The sequence below is a fragment of the Notolepis coatsorum genome, assembly GCF_963971535.1.
Source record: "Notolepis coatsorum genome assembly, chromosome: 10".
NCBI lineage: Eukaryota > Metazoa > Chordata > Actinopteri > Aulopiformes > Paralepididae > Notolepis > Notolepis coatsorum.
Genome location: NC_140174.1, coordinates 26,376,010 through 26,398,435, shown reverse-complemented (window position 1 = coordinate 26,398,435; position 22,426 = coordinate 26,376,010). Strand labels below are relative to the sequence as shown.

The 22,426-nt window shown below is 45.3% G+C and overlaps 1 protein-coding gene across 1 annotated transcript; it reads right to left on the bottom strand.

Annotated features, from left to right (window-relative positions):
* Positions 1 to 1,246: 1,246 nt before the first annotated feature.
* On the bottom strand, positions 1,247 to 11,528 carry csdc2a (cold shock domain containing C2, RNA binding a; the record flags this gene model as incomplete). The annotated part of the gene is made up of 3 exons (XM_084322686.1): positions 1,247 to 1,409; positions 6,159 to 6,281; positions 11,335 to 11,528. The coding sequence occupies 3 exons, from the start codon at positions 11,526 to 11,528 to the stop codon at positions 1,247 to 1,249; spliced, it is 480 nt and encodes a 159-aa protein (XP_084178812.1).
* Between the last annotated feature and the right edge of the window lie 10,898 nt (positions 11,529 to 22,426).

The window sequence follows — 22,426 nt, the reverse complement described above, 5'->3', positions numbered from 1 at the left end:
CCTGTGATAACAACAGAAAATAAATAAATAAGTAAATAAATAAATAAGCAAGTTTCAAACTCAGAATTTAAGATAGTTTGTTGCTTCTTTTTTTGTTTGTTTGTTTGTTTGTTTGTTTGTTTGTTTTCACAGTAATTTGCAGTGCTGTACAAACTTGCCTGGACTCCCTTCTCCCTACCGAAATGGAAAAGATCATCACCCAACGCTCGGAAGAAATTCAAACCTCCCCCGAAGCAAACGTAACCAAACCACCTCCTGCTTACACCTGCTTTATACCACCTCAAGCCTTGTAGCTGCACGCCCACATAATTTACATAACCACTCCATCCTCTGTCCCTGTGCCTTCTGCCTTCCTTCCTTCCTCCCTCCCTCCTTTCCTCCTTCCCTCCCTCCCTCCCTCCTTCCTCCTCTAAATACCCTCTCCCATCCCCTCTCGTCCTCTAGCCTACAGTGTTCCTGGCGGCATGTTTTGTACTACTGCCATCTCCTACCGTATCTCTACCCTTGCGATGTGTGGCTGTCATAGGGGTTAAGCTACACTATGTCGGATTTGCCAACACATCCAAATAGACAAAAATATAACAGTGCTACAATATTTAAGGGGAAACAATCCCTTGCATTTGGAATTAAGAAAAATCTCCCAGTCCACCGTTACCCCTAAAAGCCACCAGTCCACCTGCTTCTGAAAGCTACGATACCGTTACCCCTAAAAGTCACCGATCTACCTGCTTCTGAAAGCTACGATACTGTTACCCCTAAAAGTCACCAGCCCAACTGCTTCTGAAAGCTACGATACCATTACCCCTAAAACCCACCAGTCCCCTACACCCAATCAAATCACCCACCCTGCTCCCACTTCCAACATTCTACCCCCAACTTGAAATCCCTCGTCTCAAACTCCAAACCCTTTTACTCCAAACACAACTTCCCCCCTCTAGCCTTCCTTTTTCTCATTCCCCTTGACTAACACCAATCCATCAGAAGCCTAACCTCACCAAAGTTGGCCAACACTCCCCTAATGTAGCCTAAATGTTTGTTCCGACCGCCTCCAGCCAAGTCTAGCAGTGTGGCTGCATTCAATTAATTTCCAATGTAGAGGAGCGTATGTAGTACCTCGCGTTGTACCTCGCGTCCACATAGGCTCCTCTCCATTGGAAATTAATTGAATGCAGCCGGTCGGAAAGAGCCTTAACCCTGGTCCCAGTGGCCCAGGTTCCGCCCGAGCCGTCCCGCCGGGGGCAGGGGTCTAGGAGTGGATGATCTGTCCGGACCAGGTCTCGTGCTTGGTGCCTGGGGTCAGGTGAGTGAGGACCACCTCCACCGCCTGGATCTTCAGGTTCTTGGGAGGGATGGGACACACTTTGTATGTGACCTCGTCACCTTCCATAGGCACATATTCTCCTTCGATGCTGCCAAGGAAAAAGATGGAGAATGTGATTATGAATGCTATGGACGTCTATACTCTGAAGGTGTTGGCCTAGCTTACAGAAGGACAATAGTTTATCAGTAGCGATAAGATAAAGATGGATCTTTATTCAGCCCCTTGGGGAAATGATGGGGTCATAGCAGCACAGGTGGGGGGGGGGGGGGGGGGGATACAGGCAGGGTAATAGAAATAGAAAATACAATAGAAAATTCTAGAAAATTATTCAAAAGAATATATATAATAATAATAAATATTTTAAATAAGTATAACATACACCACACCACACCATACCATACTACACCATACCATACCATATCATATCACACCACATAATAATAATAATAATAATAATAATAATAATAATAATAATAATAATAATAATAATAATAATAATAATAATAATAATAATAATAATAATAATAATAATAATAATAATAATAATAATAATAATAATAATAATAATAATAATAATAATAATAATAATAATAATAATAATAATAATAATAATAATAATAATAATAATAATACTGCCTGTCAGACCAGCAGGTATTATTAATAATAATAATAATAATAATAATAATAATAATAATAATAATAATAATAATAATAATAATAATAATAATAATAATAATAATAATAATAATAATAATAATAATAATAATAATAATAATAATAATAATAATAATAATAATAATAATAATAATAATAATAATAATAATAACTAGTAGTTGGCGCCGAGGAGAGTGGCAGCCTTTTCATAGCAGCTCCCACCCCCTTTACTTTTTATCGCGTTTACTACTTTCTTAATTATTCTTTTTGTGATTATACTTACATAATAGGTGTATAAGTGACTGTGCGTTGCTTTAGACCAAGTTAAGGCATTTGTAACAACTTCTGTGAAGTTAGCTGAGTTAGGAAAGTTCGGTCGAGCACAGCTCTGAACAATGGACAACAACACCGGCGGCGGGCTGGTTTACCCGCGGCAGGAGGACAACAACAACAACAACAACAGCAACAACGGCGGGCTGGTTTACCCGAGGGAGGCTCTCCTCTGCTTTCGAAACAGAGTTGCAGAACCACCGAGGAATCTACCAGCCGAAATAAGGATTCGCAGACGGGGAAATCGAGCTGGCACGAGCGTGAAGGACAGGAGAGAGGACAGCAGGAGATTCAAGCCTTACCTGCCCGCTGTCGTCATGGGGAACGTGCGATCGCTGGTCAACAAGACCGACGAGCTCTCAGCCCTGATGATCAACCAGCGTGAGTACAAGGAGGCAAGCCTACTGTGCTTCACCGAATCCTGGCTGAACGAGAACATCCCGGACAGTGCAATAGAACAGGAGGGTTTCACGGTGGTGCGCGCCGACCGGAGTAAACAGAGCGGCAAGCGGAGAGGCGGAGGGCTTGTTGTCTTTGTGAACTCCAAATGGTGCCACTGCCACCCGGGGCACATCACCATTAAGGAACGTATCTGTTCCCCCGACATTGAACTATTGGCACTGAGTCTGCGGCCATACTATTTACCGCGAGAAATAACACACGTCCTGGCTCTCACTGTTTACATCCCTCCCAGCGCGGCGGCGGCGCAGGCGAGTGACGTCATACACTCCACCGTCGCGGCGCTTCAGACAAAACACCCGGATGCATTTATTTTTATCAATGGGGACTTCAACCATGTCAGACTGAACAAGACCCTGACAAACTTCACCCAGTATGTCACCTGCAAAACCAGGGGAGACAAAACTCTGGACCTCCTGTATGCTAACGTGAAGGAGGCTTTCAGTGCGACTTCCCTGCCCCCCCTCGGCCAGTCAGACCACAACCTTGTGAGGCTTGTATCCACATACACGCCTCTCATTAAGAGACAGCCTCCGACCACCATGTCTGTCCCACAGTGGTCTGACGACGTCGAGGAGGAGCTACAGGAGTGTTTCAGGTCGACAGACTGGGATATGTTTGAGAGGGCTTACGGTGATGACATTGATGGACTATCCCACTGCATCACAGACTACATCAGGTTCTGTGAGGAGAGCATCGTACCCACAAAGAGGGTACGCTGCTTCTCAAACAATAAACCCTGGATTAGCAAGGACATTAAACACCTGCTAAACAGGAAAAAGAGGGCCTTCATGGCAGGGGACACTGAGCAGGCCAGGGCTGTCCAAAGGGAGCTCAAAAAAGAGCTAAGGGCAGCCAAGGTCAGCTACAAGGACAGGCTGGAGGGCAGACTACAGGCCAACAACACCAGGGAGGTGTGGGCGGGGGTCAGGAAGATCACTGGTTTCAAACAGCAGGGCACAGCTGTGGAGGGCCCTCCAGAGCGTGCAAACGAGTTCAACTCGTTTTTCAACCGCTTTGACCAGAGTGGCCTCCCCACACCCCTCCCCCCACCCATCGACACCAGCACCAGATCACACCTACAAAGCAGCCCCCCCACCCCCCACCCCCCCACACCCATCAGCAACGGCACCCCACCCCCAACACCAGCAGACTGCCCACCACCCCCAACCCTGACGATCACAACCAGTCAGGTCAGTAGGCAGCTCTCCAAAATTAATGTAAACAAGGCCAGAGGACCGGACAACACCAATCCCAGGGTGCTCAAGGTATGTGCAGAGCAGCTGGCAGCACCGCTCCAGCATCTTTTCAACCTCTCCCTGAGGCTGGAGAGGGTGCCCCAGCTCTGGAAGACCTCCTGCATTGTCCCGGTGCCCAAGAAGGGACGTCCCAGCACCCCCAACGACTACAGGCCAGTCGCTCTGACGTCACACGTCATGAAGACGTTTGAGAGACTGGTCCTGCAACACCTCAAGCCCCTGGTGCGTGACTCCCTCGACCCCCTGCAGTTTGCATACCAGGCAAACATCGGGGTGGAGGATGCCATCATCTACATGCTCCACAGAGCGTACACGCACCTGGAGAAGCCGCGCAGCTCAGTGAGGATCATGTTCTTTGATTTCTCCAGCGCCTTCAACACCATTCAGCCGTCACTGCTAGCGGAGAAGCTCTCTGCGATGCAGCTGGAGCACGGCTTGGTGGCCTGGATCAAGGACTACCTCACTGAGAGGCCACAGTACGTCAGACTAAAGGACAGTCAGTCTGACGTACTGGTGAGCAACACCGGCGCCCCCCAGGGAACTGTGCTGTCACCCTTCCTCTTCACCCTCTACACCTCAGACTTCTGCCGCAACTCCAGCGGGTGCCACCTGCAGAAGTTCTCAGACGACTCCTCCATCGTAAGCTACATCACCGACGATGATGAGGAGGAGTACAGAGCCCTGGTGGAGAGCTTCGTGGGGTGGAGCGACAGCAAGCACCTCCAACTCAACACCAGTAAGACCAAGGAGCTGGTGGTGGACTTCCGGAGGGGCAAGAAGAGGCCCCCCCCGATTCCCATCTCCATCCGAGGGGTGGATGTGGAGATGGTGGACTCATACAAGTTCCTTGGGGTACACCTGAACAATAAACTGGACTGGTCGGACAACACAGAGGCCCTCTACAGGAAGGGACAGAGCAGGCTGTTCTTCCTGAGGAGACTCAGGTCCTTCAATGTGTGCAACAAACTGCTGCAGTCTTTTTACCAGTCTGTTGTGGCCAGCATCCTCTTCTATGCTGTGGCATGCTGGGGAGGCTACATCAACTCAAGGGACACCAACAAGCTCAACAAGCTGGTGAGGAAGGCTAGCTCCGTGGTGGGAGTCGAGCTACCTAGACTTGAGGTGATGGTAGAGAGGGGGATGATAAGGAAGCTGGATGCCATCATGGAGAACCCCTACCACCCCCTCTACGACGAGCTAGTCAAGATGAGAAGCTCGTTCAGCCACAGACTCATCCCCCCCCGACACTCAACTAACCGCCTCGGACAGTCCTTCATACCAGCGGCCATCAGGCTCCACAACAGTGGGCAGCGACTAGCAGCCTCCAGGCCCCACAACAGGGGGCAGCGACAGCGACTGCTACCAGACATTGACCTGGGACTTATAGGAACCCAAGGGGGACAAAGTAGACTACCCTGGTACTTTGATTAATGTATACTCAGTAGATAGTAAATTATTATAACACTACCTCTTGCATACTGCACCTCATGTGACACTGTGAATAATGTGAATATTCCTCAGCTAGTCAGATAGTAAATTATATTGACCATATTGATCAAATTGTTTACACTGCCTGTGTTGTCTTTTACTACCTGTATACTGTGTTGTTTTACTACCTGTACCCCTCCCCCCTCCCCCCCATGCTGCTATGATGCCTGAATTTCCCCAAGGGGATCAATAAAGGAATATCTTATCTTATCTTATCTTAATAATAATAATAATAATAATAATAATAATAATAATAATAATAATAATAATAATAATAATAATAATAATAATAATAATAATAATAATAATAATACTGTCAGACCAGCAGGTAATAATAATAATAATAATAATAATAATAATAATAATACTCCATTACGGACCAGCAGGTAATAATAATAATAATAATAATAATAATAATAATAATAATAATAATAATAATAATAATAATAATAATAATAATAATAATAATAATAATAATAATAATAATAATAATAATAATAATAATAATAATAATAATAATAATAATAATAATAATAATAATAATAATAATAATAATAATAATAATAATAATAATAATAATAATAATAATAATAATAATAATAATAATAATAATAATAATAATAATAATACTGCGTCTGGCCACTCACTCAGAGATGTGGACAAAGATGTCTTCTCCGCCATGGGAGGGGCGAAGGAAGCCATGACCCTGGGACCTGGAGAAGTTCTTACATACTCCTTTAAACAATGGCCCTGTCGTGGCCCGCACTGTACTGGAGAGAGAGAGAGAGAGAGAGAGAGAGAGAGAGAGAGAGAGAGAGAGAGAGAGAGAGAGAGAGAGTGAGGAAACTTTATATGCCTGAGAAAAGGTATAAACACAAAACTATTTCAAGCCCATAACTACCTGTCAGTGAATGACAGAGATGCGTAATGTGTTGATTTACAACAATGGCACAATGTGTAATACTGGCATTCTCTTTCCCTGCCATGTGTAATTCTGGCATTCTCTTTCCTTGCCATGTGTAATACTGGCATTCTCTTTCCCTGCTATGTGTAATACTGGCATTATCTTTCCCTGCTATATGTAATACTGGCATTCTCATTCCCTGCAATGTGTAATACTGGCATTCTCTTTCCTTGCCACGTGTAATACTGGCATTCTCTTTCCCTGCTATGTGTAATACTGGCATTCTCTTTCCCTGCAATGTGTAATACTGGAATTCTCTTTCCCTGCAATGTGTAATACTGGCATTGCCTGATGGGTAGGAGAGCTACTGGCAGAGTATTCCCTTTGCAACAATCTTCTCCTCAAAACTCTTGTTTAGAATCACAGAACTAGGCGAGTTCATGTCAATGGAATATCTTGCCATTGAACTAAAAACAGAATCAACTATTATTGTCACAATATACCGCCCGCCTAGACACTCACCAGTATTTATACAGGAGCTCTCTGAACTGATCTCACTATGTGTTACCGGATATGATAAGGTGATCCTAAATGGAGACCTGAACATCCATTTTAATAAGAAAACAGACTCCAAAACTATGGAACTAAAAAATCTACTGGATAGCTTTGACCTAATACAGCATATAACAAATGCAACTCACCGGCTTGGGAATACACTAGACTTAGTTATAACAACAACTGGGCTAAGCATAACAAATATCTCAATAACTGAATTGCCTCTCTCCGACCATCACTGTATATTTTTTGATACTCAAATAACCCTTACTAAAACAAAAAAAGAAATCATAGTTAAAAAGAGGCTCCTAAACGACAAAGCTGAATCAAAGTTCATTGATCTTATCAGACTACATGAACCTGCACACAATCATGACAGCTCTCTAAATGAAATGGTAGAAAATCTCAATGATGCAATGTCATCTATATTAAATTCTGTCGCCCCATTAAAAACGAAAAAGAAGAAAACTAGAGCCTCGCCCTGGTTAAACTATAATACGGTCAACGAAGAAAAAAGGAAATGTCGTGCAGCGGAGCGAAAATGGAGAAAAACAAAAACCACCATATGCTGTGATATATACAAAGATGCTTTAACTGCTTATAATAAAACCATCCGCTTAGCAAGGAAAGATTACTTCTCTAAAATCATTACAGAAAATGCTGGAAACTCCAGAATCCTATTCTCCACTATTAATGTACTACTCAACACTGCCCCTACACCCCCTCAGTCATCAACGGTTAAGTGTGAAGAACTTGCACTATTCTTTAACAACCAAATAACCTTGATCAGGGCCAGCATTACTCATGATGGAAATAAAGTTGATTGCGGCAAACCGTGCAATGTAACCATGAGAAGTTTCACATGCATCACATTAGATGTACTCTGCAAAACTGTCTCAGAATGTAACTCCTCCACCTCAGACATTGACCCTATACCTACAGCTTTCTTCAAACGGGTATTTAATAGTGTTTCAAGCCCTGTGCTAGATATCATAAACACTTCCCTTAGGACTGGTATTTTCCCGGATGCCTTTAAAACAGCAGTTGTAAAGCCATTACTAAAAAAACCTAACTTGGATAGTAATGAAATGGCAAATTATCGTCCAATATCCAACCTACCATTCATTAGTAAAGTACTTGAAAAGATAGTTTCAGTTCAAATAAATTCCTTTCTTGAAGAAAACAACATCTTAGAAGAGTTTCAGTCAGGATTCAGAAAATATCATAGCACTGAAACTGCCCTCACCAAAATAATCAGTGACCTCAGACTAAACTCTGACGAGAATAAGATCTCCATCCTTATCCTGTTAGATCTCAGTGCAGCATTTGATACAATCGATCACGATATTCTAATCGATCGTCTTGAAAACCATGTCGGTTTCTCAGACCATGTGCTAGGCTGGTTTAAAACATACATCAGAGGGAGGAAATTCTATGTTAAACTAGGAGATCACATGTCTGATATATACGACAACAACTATGGAGTTGCACAAGGGAGTTGCTTAGGTCCTTTACTCTTCTCCCTTTACATGTTACCGCTGGGTGATATCATCAGAGAACATAATGTAGATTTCCATAGCTATGCGGATGATACACAACTGTACATATCTGCTGAACCAAATGATACAGCGATTAGCTCCATTACAGACTGCTTACTGGCAATAAATAAATGGATGAGTAAGAACTTCCTGAAACTAAACGAGAACAAAACTGAAATTCTAATTATCGGCTCCAAAACTAAAAAAGAAACATTAATAAAGAACCTGGGGGGACTAACCCCTTGGATCAAATCTGAGGTCACTAGTCTTGGGGTTGTCATAGATTCAGAACTGAACTTCAATTCTCATATTAGCAAAGTGACGAAAACATCGTTCTTCCATCTCAGAAATATAGCAAAAGTACGACCATTTATTAATCAGAACGATGCTGAGAAGCTAATTCATGCATTCATATCTAGCCGGTTAGACTACTGTAATGCACTTTTCACAGGTCTCCCTAAGAAAACCACAGAGAGGCTTCAGCTAATCCAAAACTCTGCAGCCCGACTGCTAACTAAAACCAAAAGGAGAGAGCACATTAGTCCAGTCTTAGCCGCTTTACACTGGCTTCCTGTAACATTTAGAATTGACTTTAAGGTCCTTCTCCTTACATACAAAGCTCTAAATGGACAGGGACCTAGCTACATCGCCAACACTCTAATAAATTACACACCAGCAAGAACACTGCGATCATCAGCTGCTGGACTACTAGAGACTCCCAGAAGCAGTCAAAAGAGGATCGGTAATGCAGCCTTTATCAACTATGCCCCAAAACTATGGAACAAACTACCCCAAAACATCAGGGAAGCCAACTCGCTAGACATCTTTAAAAGACAGCTTAAAACCTATCTCTTTGCTCAGGCATTTCACTGATAGATATCTGCTACCACCTAGTGGCAAGAGGAAACATCAGGGATATCCTGACACAACTTGTATCTATTCTTACCCTGCCTACTCTTTTACACTGCCTATCAAATTCATGTGTCGGTTATTGCACTTTTTACTTCTTACTGATGACTATTTTTAAACTGAATCATTTTAAACTATTTTTACTATTTGTGTTACTGAAAACTGTAAGCGGAGAGCCTATTGGGATGCTAGATCCTAATGTGAAACACTGTGATTCTACCTGTCTATCTTTTTATGCTTATGCCTGTATTTTTTACTGTTGTGAAGAACCAGGTTAACTGTGTCCTGGCTGTAGTAGCATTGTAGAACCAGGTTAACTGTGTCCTGGCTGTAGCATTGCTGTAGCATTGTAGTAGAAGAACCAGGTTAACTGTGTCCTGGCTGTAGTAGCATTGTAGAACCAGGTTAACTGTGTCCTGGCTGTAGCATTGCTGTAGCATTGTAGTAGTAGAACCAGGTTAACTGTGTCCTGGCTGTAGCATTGTAGAACCAGGTTAACTGTGTCCTGGCTGTAGTAGAACCAGGTTAACTGTGTCCTGGCTGTAGTAGAACCAGGTTAACTGTGTCCTGGCTGTAGAACCAGGTTAACTGTGTCCTGGCTGTAGCATTGTAGAACCAGGTTAACTGTGTCCTGGCTGTAGTAGAACCAGGTTAACTGTGTCCTGGCTGTAGTAGAACCAGGTTAACTGTGTCCTGGCTGTAGAACCAGGTTAACTGTGTCCTGGCTGCAGCATTGTAGAACCAGGTTAACTGTGTCCTGGCTGTAGCATTGTAGAACCAGGTTAACTGTGTCCTGGCTGTAGTAGCCATATCTTACTATGCTCGCTCATGCCTGTATTTTTTATGTCCGTTCTATTTTATAATTTTTATTTTATTTTATTTTTATTTTACTATTTTTAAACTGAATCATTTTAAACTATTTTTACTATTTGTGTTACTGAAAACTGTAAGCGGAGAGCCTATTGGGATGCTAGATCCTAATGTGAAACACTGTGATTCTACCTGTCTATCTTTTTATGCTCGCTTATGCCTGTATTTTTTACTGTTGTGCCATATCTTACTATGCTCGCTAAACTATTTTTACTATTTGTGTTACTGAAAACTGTAAGCGGAGAGCCTATTGGGATGCTAGATCCTAATGTGAAACACTGTGATTCTACCTGTCTATCTTTTTATGCCTGTATTTTTTACTGTTGTGAAGCACTTTGAACTGCAACCTCTGTATGAAAAGTGCTATACAAATAAAGTTATTATTATATTATTATTTCTAAAGTTACAGTAAACAAGATGCTGACTTCCCGCAACATATTGATTGTGATGCCAGCTTGCGGACGCAAGAATCATAAACATGCACATGCACATGCGCGCACACACACACACACACACTGACCCAGCACATTTTCTGATCAATATATCCACACACATTTGCACCAAACAACATCACCCTCACCAAGGGTTACTGTCTCTTTCCCTCCCTTGCGCTCTCTTCTCCCTCCCTCTCTCTCTTTCTCTCCTCCCTTTCTCTCTCTTCTCCCCTCTCCCACCTCTTTTCTCTCCTCCCTCTCTCTCTCTTCTCTCCTCTTTCTCTTCTCTCTTCTCTCCTCTTTCTCTTCTCTCCTCCCTCTCTCTCTTCTCCCCTCTCTCTTCTCCCCTCCCTCTCTTCTCCCCTCTCTCTCTTCTCCCCTCCCTCTCATCTCTCCTCCCTCTCTTCTCTCTTTCTCTTCTCTCCTCCCTTTCTTCTCCCCTCTCTTTCTCTCTCTCCCTGCCTCCCTCTCTCTTCTCTCCTCCTTCTCACTCTTCTCTCCTCCCTCTCTTCTCCCCTCTCTCTTTCTCTCTCTCCCCGCCTCTCTCTCTTCTTCCCCCTCCCCCCTCTCTCTTCTCTCCCCTCTCTCTCTCCCTTATCCTATTCCTACTCACGCTGAGTATGTACGGGTGCGCTTGGTGGGCAGAGGGCTGGGCAGCTGTCCAGGCTGGAGGGGTTTCCTCTCCCTCTCCCACACACGACTCCCCTCCCTCAGGAAGGGGAAGGAGAACTGCAGGGGGGTGCGGGGGGAGGGCAAGGGCAGCAGGGGCTCCGCCGGCGGGGAAGGGTCTGGTTCTGGGTCTGCCATGTCCTGCTGGGAGGTTTATGGATGGATTCTGCTTGGACGCCTTGGTTGGCACACAGCGGGGAGGAAGGGAGGCTACACCTCCTGCATGGCAAGTGTGGAGGTCCCACAGGTGGAGGAGCGGAGCAGCACTTTCCTACAATCACAGAGAGAGCGAGCGAGAGAGAGACACACGAGAGAGAGAGAGAGAGAGAGAGAGAGAGAGAGAGAGAGAGAGAGAGAGAGAGAGAGAGAGAGAGAGAGAGACACACACTTTATATCAAATATCGGTCCGATGCCAGGCTAAAATAGTATATTGAGAATTTCGGAGAATAGTAAAATCCAATACCAAAAAACACCTCTAACATGCCAGAAATCAAAGCAAAGTGACTTGATTTGTCGCATTTTTGACAGTTAACTATCTCTAATGGGGAAAATATATTATATGTCAATAGTTTTTGTCCAATGACCCGAAAAAAACGGTCCAATACTGTTCATAAAAAGTTATAGATCGGAGCGGGAGCGGAGCCCAGGTATCGGTATTGGTATCAGTATCGGGACTGAAAGAAATCCCTCGATGGACACAGACTGATCATCCATTATAGTATTGCTCCGCTTCGCCCGTAGTCAAGCCTCCGAATCAGCCTCCCAGCCGCGCCGTCTCCTCCAGTCAACACACAATACTCAATTCATTGTAACTGAGAGCGGTGAAGTTCTGTACATTACAGCTCATCAAATCGTGAGGTTCTCACAGTGCTGACTTCATAGACACGATGCTGAATATAGTTGTATAATTGACCACAACGCGTTAAAGATTGATGAATTTAATGTGTGCCGAAGCACATCCCAAGGGCTCCTCTCTCTCTCTCCTTCTCTCTCTCTCCTTCTCTCTCTCTCTCTCTCCCCCTCTCTCCCCCCCTCTCTCTCTCTCTCCCCCTCTCTCTCTCCTTCTCTCTCTCTCTCTCTCCCTCCCTCTCTCTCTCTCTTCTCTCACCATCTAAATATAGCAGTGTGCAAACTGTGCATGGTGGAGCAGAGGCTGTCCTTCACTTGACAGCAGGGTCAGGTTGGAAGCTGGGTGGTGCCTATAGGAGACTTGAAAACGTTATGGGTGTTGGCAAGGCAGCCCTAGAATAGATGCAGAATAACAGAGGTGATGCATCACTTGGCCTCGCCCCGGCTGGTTAAAAACCCCCTGTGCTTTATTAGCTATCTATTCTATAGAATCATGGGTAAGACTTTTGTGATAAAACATTTGATCAGCTTGAAACATTCTTGGCATTTTAGATTCGATTTGATTCGATTCAAATGTATTGTCATTATACAGCACACATTGTACAAAGTACAATGAAAATAAGTTTGGCATCCAACCAGAGTGCAAATGTAACAGTAAAGTGCAATAGTAATATACAATGTACAGAGTATATATGAATGAGTACAACTGAGTAATAATGATAATCAGATGTATGTACAGAGTTGTAGTATTAATATGTACAGTGATACAGGTATAAAGACACTATGTAGTAAGTCACCCTGGCCAGCAGGGTAACTAGTAAGAGTAGGTAAGGGATATTAGTGGTGGGACTCGATTAAAAATATTAATCGAATTAATTCGAGACTTTATAGTTAATTAATCGAAATTAATCACATTTTAATCGCATATCAATATTTGATGCGAAAAGCAAAATCTTTCAATTCAAATGAATTTTGGTATACGAGTGAATCAATGAATATACATTATACATAAGTTTAAGCAGCAAAATCCTGTATTAGCTACTACACAGACCAACAGATCAATGCCCATTTTAACAAAGTGCAGCAATTTTAGGAATAATATATATAGCGCAAAGGACCTTTTGTAAACTCAAGCACTTTCGAGGTAAAAGTAAAATGCAGTACTTTCAAGTACATTCCAGAACAGTTGACCATTGAAAAAGAAATTCAATTTCTCTTATTTATTTTTATTTTTATAAACAAACCAGACTAAGAAAAAAAGTAATTTGCGATTTTTTTATACTTTATACTTATAGCACATGCATGAGTCTGGTTTCCTTTGAAAGGTAACATTCTTACACAATAAAGAAAAATCATCATGCGATTAAATGCATAATTTTTCTTTCTGTAGTTAATTAATCGAAATTAATGCAATAAAGTCCCAGCCCTAATATGTACATAGTATCTACAGATATGTAAAAATTAGTATATGCAGGTATTTAGGGGTACAGACAGGACACCTCGACCCTCCAGACGGGGTGGAGGCACTGGCCTCATGACATCTCCTTCATGGGCTACAAACCTAACACAACTCCCAGAACTGTCATTCTCCTCCCTCGAATATCATGCAATATCTGTCTCTAATCCTTTCAATCTCACCATTGTTACACTCTATCGCCCTCCAGGTCCCCTCGATCACTTCATAGATGAGCTGGACATGCTTCTAAGCTCCTTACCGGAAGATGGTACCCCGCTCCTTCTATTGGGCGACTTCAACCTGCCTGACTCATCTCAGTCGGTCCCAGTGGTCTCCCTCCTACAACAATTTTACCTGACTCCCACTGCCATGCCTCCCACCCACAAAGCAGGCAACTCCTTGGATCTCATATTTTCCCGTAACTCCAGCATCATTAACACCACGGTAACTCCCCTACATGTATCTGACCATTCCTTCATATCCTTCTCACTAACTCTCATGCTTAACCGAAAGGTCTTCACCCCAACTCAAACCGTCTCACTCAGACGTAACCTGGCCTCCCTATCCCCCTCCACCCTCTCCTCTGACATAATATCCGCTCTACCTTTGAGTGACACCTTCTCTGCTCTCCCCACAGAGATGGCAACCTCCACCCTCCTCTCAGCCCTTGCAACCTCCTTTGACAAGCTCTGTCCCCTCGTTGAGACACCTGCTTGCCGTTCCCCACCCAGTCCATGGCTGACGGATGCAGTGAGAGAACAAAGACAGGTCCTGAGAGCGGCTGAGAGGAAGTATAGAAAGTCACGCCTCACTGCTGACATCGACACATATCACAACCTCTTGTTAACATTCTCCAAAACCATTACTAATGCCAAAGCTTCTTTCTTTCACCATAGGATCGAGGCCTCTGCCAAGAATCTTCGCAAACTGCATGCTACCATGTCCTCCCTCCTCACTCCCCCCCCCACCCCCTCCTCCCTCATCTTTTTCTGCCGAAGACTTTGCGATCTTCTTTGAGGAAAAAGTGGAGAACATCCGCAGCTCCTTCTCCCAACCCCCACCCATTCCAAACGCTGAATCGAGAACCTCATCCTTCACTCTGTCATCTTTCTCTCCCATTACAGAAGCTGAGACCCTGACACTGGTAACGTCGAACCGTCCGACTACATGCCAGCTGGACCAGCTACCCTCCCCACTCCTCCAGACCATAGCACCGGACATCCTCCCATTCCTAACTGCAACCATCAACTCCTCACTCAACTCGGGAGTGGTCCCTACCTCCCTAAAACAAGCCAGAGTCACGCCCCTCATAAAAAAACCAACCCTGAACCCCACTGTCATAGCCAACTATCGTCCTGTCTCTCTTCTCTCCTTTCTTTCTAAAACACTTGAACGTGCTGTATCCAACCAACTTACTGCTTATCTCTTACAGAATGACCTCCTAGACCCCAATCAGTCTGGCTTCCGGACTGGCCACTCGACAGAAACGGCCCTCATTGCGGTCACAGAGGCACTTCACTTAGCAAAAGCGAAGCGCCTCTCCTCTGTCCTGATTCTCCTAGATCTATCTGCAGCCTTCGACACAGTCAACCATCAGATCCTCCTCGCGGCCCTCGCAGGAATGGGAGTGGCTGGATCTGCGCTGACATGGCTGACATCATACCTCAACGACCGCTCCTACCAAGTGTCATGGAGAGGGACTCTATCAGCCACCCGCCCCCTCCGGACGGGTGTCCCCCAGGGCTCGGTCCTAGGACCCCTTCTCTTCTCCCTCTACACTAAATCACTGGGTAACATTATCACGTCTCATGGCTTCTCATATCATTGTTATGCCGATGATACTCAACTCTTCCTCTCCTTCCCTCCCTCAGATATCCACGTCTCTGAGCGGATCTCGGCCTGTCTGTCCGACATCTCCGCCTGGATGACGACCAACCACCTCAAACTGAACCTAAGCAAAACAGAATTGCTCCACCTGCCGGCCAAATCCTCCCCCCTGACCGACCTCTCCATCACAGTCGAGAATGCAGCTGTGACCGCGTCCCCGACCGCCAAGAACCTTGGTGTTGTCCTCGACGACCAGTTGAACTTCTCTGCTCACATCGCAGCAACAACCAGAACCTGCAGATTCCTCCTGAGCAACGTCAGAAGGATACGCCCCTTCCTGACAAAAGAAGCCACCCAACTCCTCGTCCAATCAACAGTCATCTCCCGCCTCGACTACTGCAACGCACTGCTAGCTGGCCTCCCGGCCACTGCCACCAAGCCTCTTCAACTCATTCAAAACGCAGCGGCCCGCCTGATCTCAAACCTACCGAAGTCGGCCCATGTCACCCCACTTCTTAGGGACCTGCACTGGCTCCCCATTGCTGCACGTATCCACTTCAAGGCCCTCGACCTAGCATACCGTGCGGCAAAGGGAACCGCTCCCGCCTACCTCCGGTCAATGGTCTCTAACTACACACCCTCAAGACCCCTACGCTCTGCATCTTCTGGCCGCCTCAGACCTACTCCTATCCAAGCTCCCGGAGGATCATCAAAGAGAAGCCGCCTATTCTCAGTCCTTGCCCCACAATGGTGGAATGAACTACCCATCCCAGTTAGGACAGCCGAATCCCGTCCAATCTTTCGCCGTCGACTAAAGACTCACTTCTTCAACCATTATCTGAAATGATAAAAAAAAATTAAAACCTAACCCTGACTAACCTTACTGTCATGCACTTGTCCTAATAAACTAACCTACACTGTAACACGCAACACTTTGATGAACATTGTTACTCAGCTGATAGAGTTGTACCCTTCTTGCTGTCTTGTCGTACAGAACTTGTAAGTCGCTTTGGATAAAAGCGTCAGCTAAATGACTAAATGTAAATGTAAAATGTGTGTATGGTAAATATATATATATATACACTATACACAGTATACAGCATTATTGTACATGTTATCATACAGAGTTATATGGGTTATATGCAAGTATATAAAAAGGATTTATAAAACTTAAAACTACCACAAACGCAACGAAATAGCAGAGAAATACCATCGTGGTCCAGTTTGCTTGATCTACAGACTACAACTCCCATCAAAATTGCCTCAGCAACATAGATTGGGTGACACTCTTATAGACCACTACACTTCCGCGTTACATTGAAATCGGGGAGGAGATAGCGGGGGGAGCATATGAATGAATGTGGATGAGAGCCGTGATGTAAGTGGTTGCAGATACGGCTGTGGGGATGCTGGAGACATGATCGAATAGACTTGTATGCGCAAAATTTACTCAAGTAAGGGGAACTCTGCCCATTTTTTCAGAATTCATACATTATTACTATGGACTAAGACAGCCAAACATATTAGTGAACACACAGTAACCGACACTCACCGAAATCCCCAAACTAGAAACTCTAAAAATCAAATTTGTGACGTCATCAGGAAGAAAGTCTGAAGCTGCTCCGTGGAGAATGAATTGGGAGAGATGGTAAAGGTGACACAGAGACACCCAGGGGAATGTTCTGAGTTCATAGGTACATATTCTGTTTCAGAACTGAGAACAGTAGCCTACTATAGACACTGAAAAGCAGAGTGAGACTACACTTAGTTGATCAAGCAGTATGAAGGAAGTGAGTATACATTTTGTATCCATTTCGTTGTATTCTCTCAATCAATCAATCAATCAATCAATCAATCAGCTGAGTTCAACCCAGTCATAGGAGGGCGTGACTCAAGCAGCCTGTAGCTTTATCCTGCTAATTAGACCTATCAACAGTCAGAGGCCAGGCTTTGTGTTTAAATACCCCAGCCTGTGAGTTCAGTCTGTACTGAAAAGCAGAGTGAGACTTTACACTTAGTTGATCAAGCAGTGTGAAGGAAGTGAGTATACATTTTGTATCCATTTGGTTGTATTCTCTCAATCAGGGGTGCAGTCGTAATATGGGCGAAGGCCAAACGCCCGCGCATGCATGCTCCCGCGCACACGCGCGCGTGCCAGCACATACATGTTCCCTCGGTTGCGCACAGAACAGATGATATCCTTCCAGTCGGGAGATCAAGCAACCCCCCACCACACCTACAGGGCTTGTATTTGGTTGTCGGTATCCTATTATTATGCAAAGTCTAGGTGATAAGTGCCGGCGGCCGGGGTATACGGCGCGACGAGTCATTTTTGTGTCGTCGCGCCGGCACTTATCACCTAGACTTTGCATAATAATAGGATGCGCGCACTTCGGCCTCAGTGACGAAGCCCAAACGTTGTTTGACCGCGTATGCCCAGCACTGCACCCCTGCTCTCAATCAATCAATCAGCTGAGTTCACCCCAGTGAGTGAACTCAGTGCTTTGAGTATCTATTGCCTCTCTTGCCTCTTACTTCCCCTCCTCCAATAGGCCACTCTATTGTATTTGTTGGTCTTGCCTAATTGTTAGCTTGTCGGCTAACTATCCTAGTCCACTAGCTTCCAGGCTTACCCGGCTAGCTCGACCTACTGGTTTTAGCTCTTTAGCTAAACCTTCGATTGGCTTCATTTACATTTACATTTACATTTAGTCATTTAGGACGCTTTTATCCAAAACGACTTACAAGTTCTGTACGACAAGTCATCAGGAAGGGCACAACTCTATCAGCTGAGTAACAATGTTCATCAAAGTGTTGAGTGCTACAGTGTAAGTTAGTTTATTAGGACAAGTGCGTGAGTAAGGTTAGTTATGGTTAGATATATATATATATATATTTTTTTCAGATAACTGTTGAAGAAGTGCGTCTTTAGTCGACGGCGAAAGATTGGACAGGTTTCCGCTGTCCTAACTGGGGTGGGTAGTTCATTCCACCATTGTGGGGCAAGGACTGAGAAAAGGCAGGGTCTGAGACGGCCAGAAGATGCAGAGCGTAGGGGTCTTGAGGGTGTGTAGTTAGAGACCATTGACCGGAGGTAGGCGGGAGCGGTTCCCTTGCCAGGTCAAGGGCTTTGAAGCTGTTACGGTTCAAGGTAGGAATTGAGTTCCAATAGTAGAAGGAATACGGAGACGGAAATGTGGTTGCTCTTCTCAAAATGTGTGTTCTTTTTAATATAAGAATCACCAGAGCAGCCAAATGTAGCCAATTACTTAAACACTTTCTTCACAAACATAGCCACAACACTGGTAAACAAACTACCCTCCCACTCAGGGCATTATGGGGTAGAACACATAGTAGCATACTACAAGAACCTATAGGGGTCCACAAAGACGACTTCAAACTGGAAATGGTAACAACAGATGAGGTACTCAAAAAACTGAGCGCCCTCCAACCGAACAAGGCCACTGGCCATGACAACATCCCCTCCAAATTCCTCAGAGACTCAGCAGCCGCCATCACCCCAGTCATCACACACATAATAAACCTCTCCATAAAACAGGGACACGTCCCCAAGGACTTCAAAATTGCGAGAGTAACACCCCTGCACAAAAAGGGCAGCAACTTAGACCCAGGCAACTACCGCCCTGTTTCTATCCTTACCTCCATCTCGAAAGTCATGGAAAAAATAGTATACGAACAGGTCGAAAAGTACCTTGCGGAAAAAAATCTAATCTACGAATTCCAATCTGGCTTCAGAACATCCCACTCCACTGACACATGCCTTCTCTATTTGAACGACCACATCAAACAAGAGGTGGACGCGGGCAAATACTGCGGCATGGTCATGCTGGACCTACAAAAGGCCTTCGACACTGTCAATCACACCATTCTGATTGACAAGCTAAAAGCAATTGGTTTTGATAGTCTATCAGTGAGCTGGATACAATCTTACCTGGAGGGGAGAGAACAGATGGTGGAGGTAAACGGTACCCTACCCCCCCCCCCCCCCTCCCAGTGAGCTGTGGTGTTCCACAAGGAAGCATACTAGGACCGCTACTGTTCCTAATTTATGCAAATGCCATGTTGTCAGCTTGTGACTGCAACTTGTTCCTGTTTGCGGACAACTCAGCCCTGCTGGTCTCTGACAAGAACAAGTTACAGGTTGAAAAAACCCTCAGCTCGGAACTAGGCAAAATCTGCATAGGCTCGCCGATAACAAACTATCATTACACATGGGCAAAACAGAGTCTGTTGTGAAGGATCAGATTAAACCGAATATATATATTTATTTATGAATATATATTTAATAGTATTTGTATATCGTTTGATATCCCTTGTATATTCCTTGTACATATATACGGAATATCCCTTTATTCTACTACAGCCCATAATAGTTCATTCTCTTATTGGACAAAAGGACCAGGCGCCAGGGACAAGCCCCTGGCGTTCAAGTTCAAAGGTACCGACGAGACATGCCCTTACTAGCCTCAGCTCCGCGCAGGAATACGGCTACCGAAAGCAGAGCGGCACTACTTGTCCACCGTGCATATAAATATGGCGCAAGAAATGTAGAATTCCTCTTAGTCCTTTACCCTTCTACCCAACTAAGTAACAAGACGTGAAGCCTCACCCCACGATACCGCGTGCGGTGTAGTACGGCCTGTTTGGCCTTAGAATGGCAGTGAGACCTCGTGCGAATTAATAGCTGAATTGCCAGAGTTTGGCACCGTATTTCTATTAAGTAATGGTAGTCTATTATGTATGGTGCATCGTTCGGTTAGAGTTCTAAAGTGAGCAGCACCCCCATCGTTTCCTCGCGTTATCTAGAGTCTTAACCAGGTTGGGCAGACCACGCGTGGTGCTTTCATCCGAGGAGTTCTAGGCGAGGACGAGTGGACCTGCACATTGGATTACCTACCCCGACGACTGCTGAGCCCTATACGGCATGGAATATCTATTTGCTTTGGTGCTTTGATTTGTGGAGCGGATAATCGCCAACACCGGTGAGTGTTGGATTTACCCCGAGAGGAGCCAAGGTGAGACGGCGCTCAGACCAGACTGAGGTCGCCTCGCTTCTTCTTCGTTGTGGACCTACAGCTACAGCTACAGCTATCGTCTACAAGAGAGCCCAAGTGTATTCATCTGCGGATCAAGGTTCTACGGGCACTGTGTTCTGTACCTGAACTCTCCCTAGAAATCGTTGACCAGACGGGATACAGCCGACGGCTCTCCTACCCCCCCTACTGGCTTACAACCGGCGGGACCCCTTCAGTATATTATCCAGCTATAATCATTAAGTGACCATCGCTATAATTCCCTAAAAGCCAGGTTGTATACTTGCTTCCTGTGTAACCAGAGATTGGACATTCAGTGTTGATTTGCCTACGAGTACTCATTTGCCTTACAAGAGCATTCAATTCAAATCATAAATGTAATAAGTAATTATTATATGTACCTTTTGCTATATATTAAATATTTGACTATTACCTTTGTGTGGACCTGATTTCATATGTGGGAAAGTGTTCATCATACTTAGATATCGTGTACTGTATGGCCAGTAATTAAAGTACATAAAGCGGTAGTGGTTTAATGATACCATACTTATCAATACAGTCAGGGAATTGTACCCCTCAGTTACAATTGGTCCTTCGAGCCGGAGGGTAATCAGTGTAATATTAATATAGTGGTATTAATATTGAAATGGCCTATGATGAACACTCCACGAAACGGTCCTCCTAAAGTAGAACGCCCGCAACGTAGACGACAGCCACCTCAGTACTTAGAGGATTACGCTGTCAGTAAACTACCTAGCCTTCTACAAACAGTAAACGCAGTAAAAGTAGAAAGTAAAATTATGTCCGACCCTATCAACCAGGATACCCCGACCACAGAGGCCCTAGTGGGTTCTAATGTAACTGACCAAGCTCACGGTGGGGACCAGGAGGGAACTGACATGACTTTACCCCCCGCCAATACCGAAGAAGTAGTCCCCCCAGAGCTCCGGGAGGAAGACAACCCTCCAGAGGTGGAACTCTGCACGGAACAAGATGAGGAGAGCGCCGAGGAGATAGAGCTCCAGGACTCCCCAACGAGTACAGCCAGGAGCGGCTCACCTCTACAAGCGTCTTCCCCCAGCGAGGCGGAGAGGATGCTGTCACAGGCGTTCTTCGCCAGCCTGACAGCCTCTACCGAACGCGATCGACTCCAGGGTGAACGCGATCGACTTCAGGGTGAACGCGATCGACTCCAAACACAGCAACGGAGCGAAGAAGAGCACATACGCCTGGAGATGAGACGCCTTCAGACGGAAGAGAATATGGCAAGAGACCGGTCCGACACCCAGCGCGCCGCTGACGGTGCCCAAAGAGAAGCAGAGCGCGACATCGCTCTCATCCAGCGCGAAGCCGAGCGCGACAGACTACAGGGCGAGCGCGACAGACTACAAGCCGAGCGCGACAGACTACAAGCGCAGCTAATGGAGCAGCTGATCACCAGGGCAACACCCCCTCCCTCCACAAGGGGTTCCAGAGCCTCGTCAAGACACACGTCAAGGGCACCCTCCCCTAACCGATTAGGCGACCTTGAACTCGACCACCAGAGAGAGTCTACACCCCCCTCCGAACTCCTTCCCCGACCGGTCCAAGTGAGACCCAGCTACAAGGAAGGAACGGCGGACACCGCGGAGAGGCTAAATAAACGACTACAGGATCTAGATGACCTGGCAGAAGAAGAAGAGGGAGAAGAGGAGAGTCAAGCCCGACAGCAGCACATTACTCCACAGGACCAGGAGGTCCAGTACAGCCCAGGCTATACCCCCGCGGCTCTGCGCTACAGACCCCCGACTCGATTCACGGGTGAGCATGACGCACGACCAGTCCCGAGGAATAGCACCTGGACCAGCGGG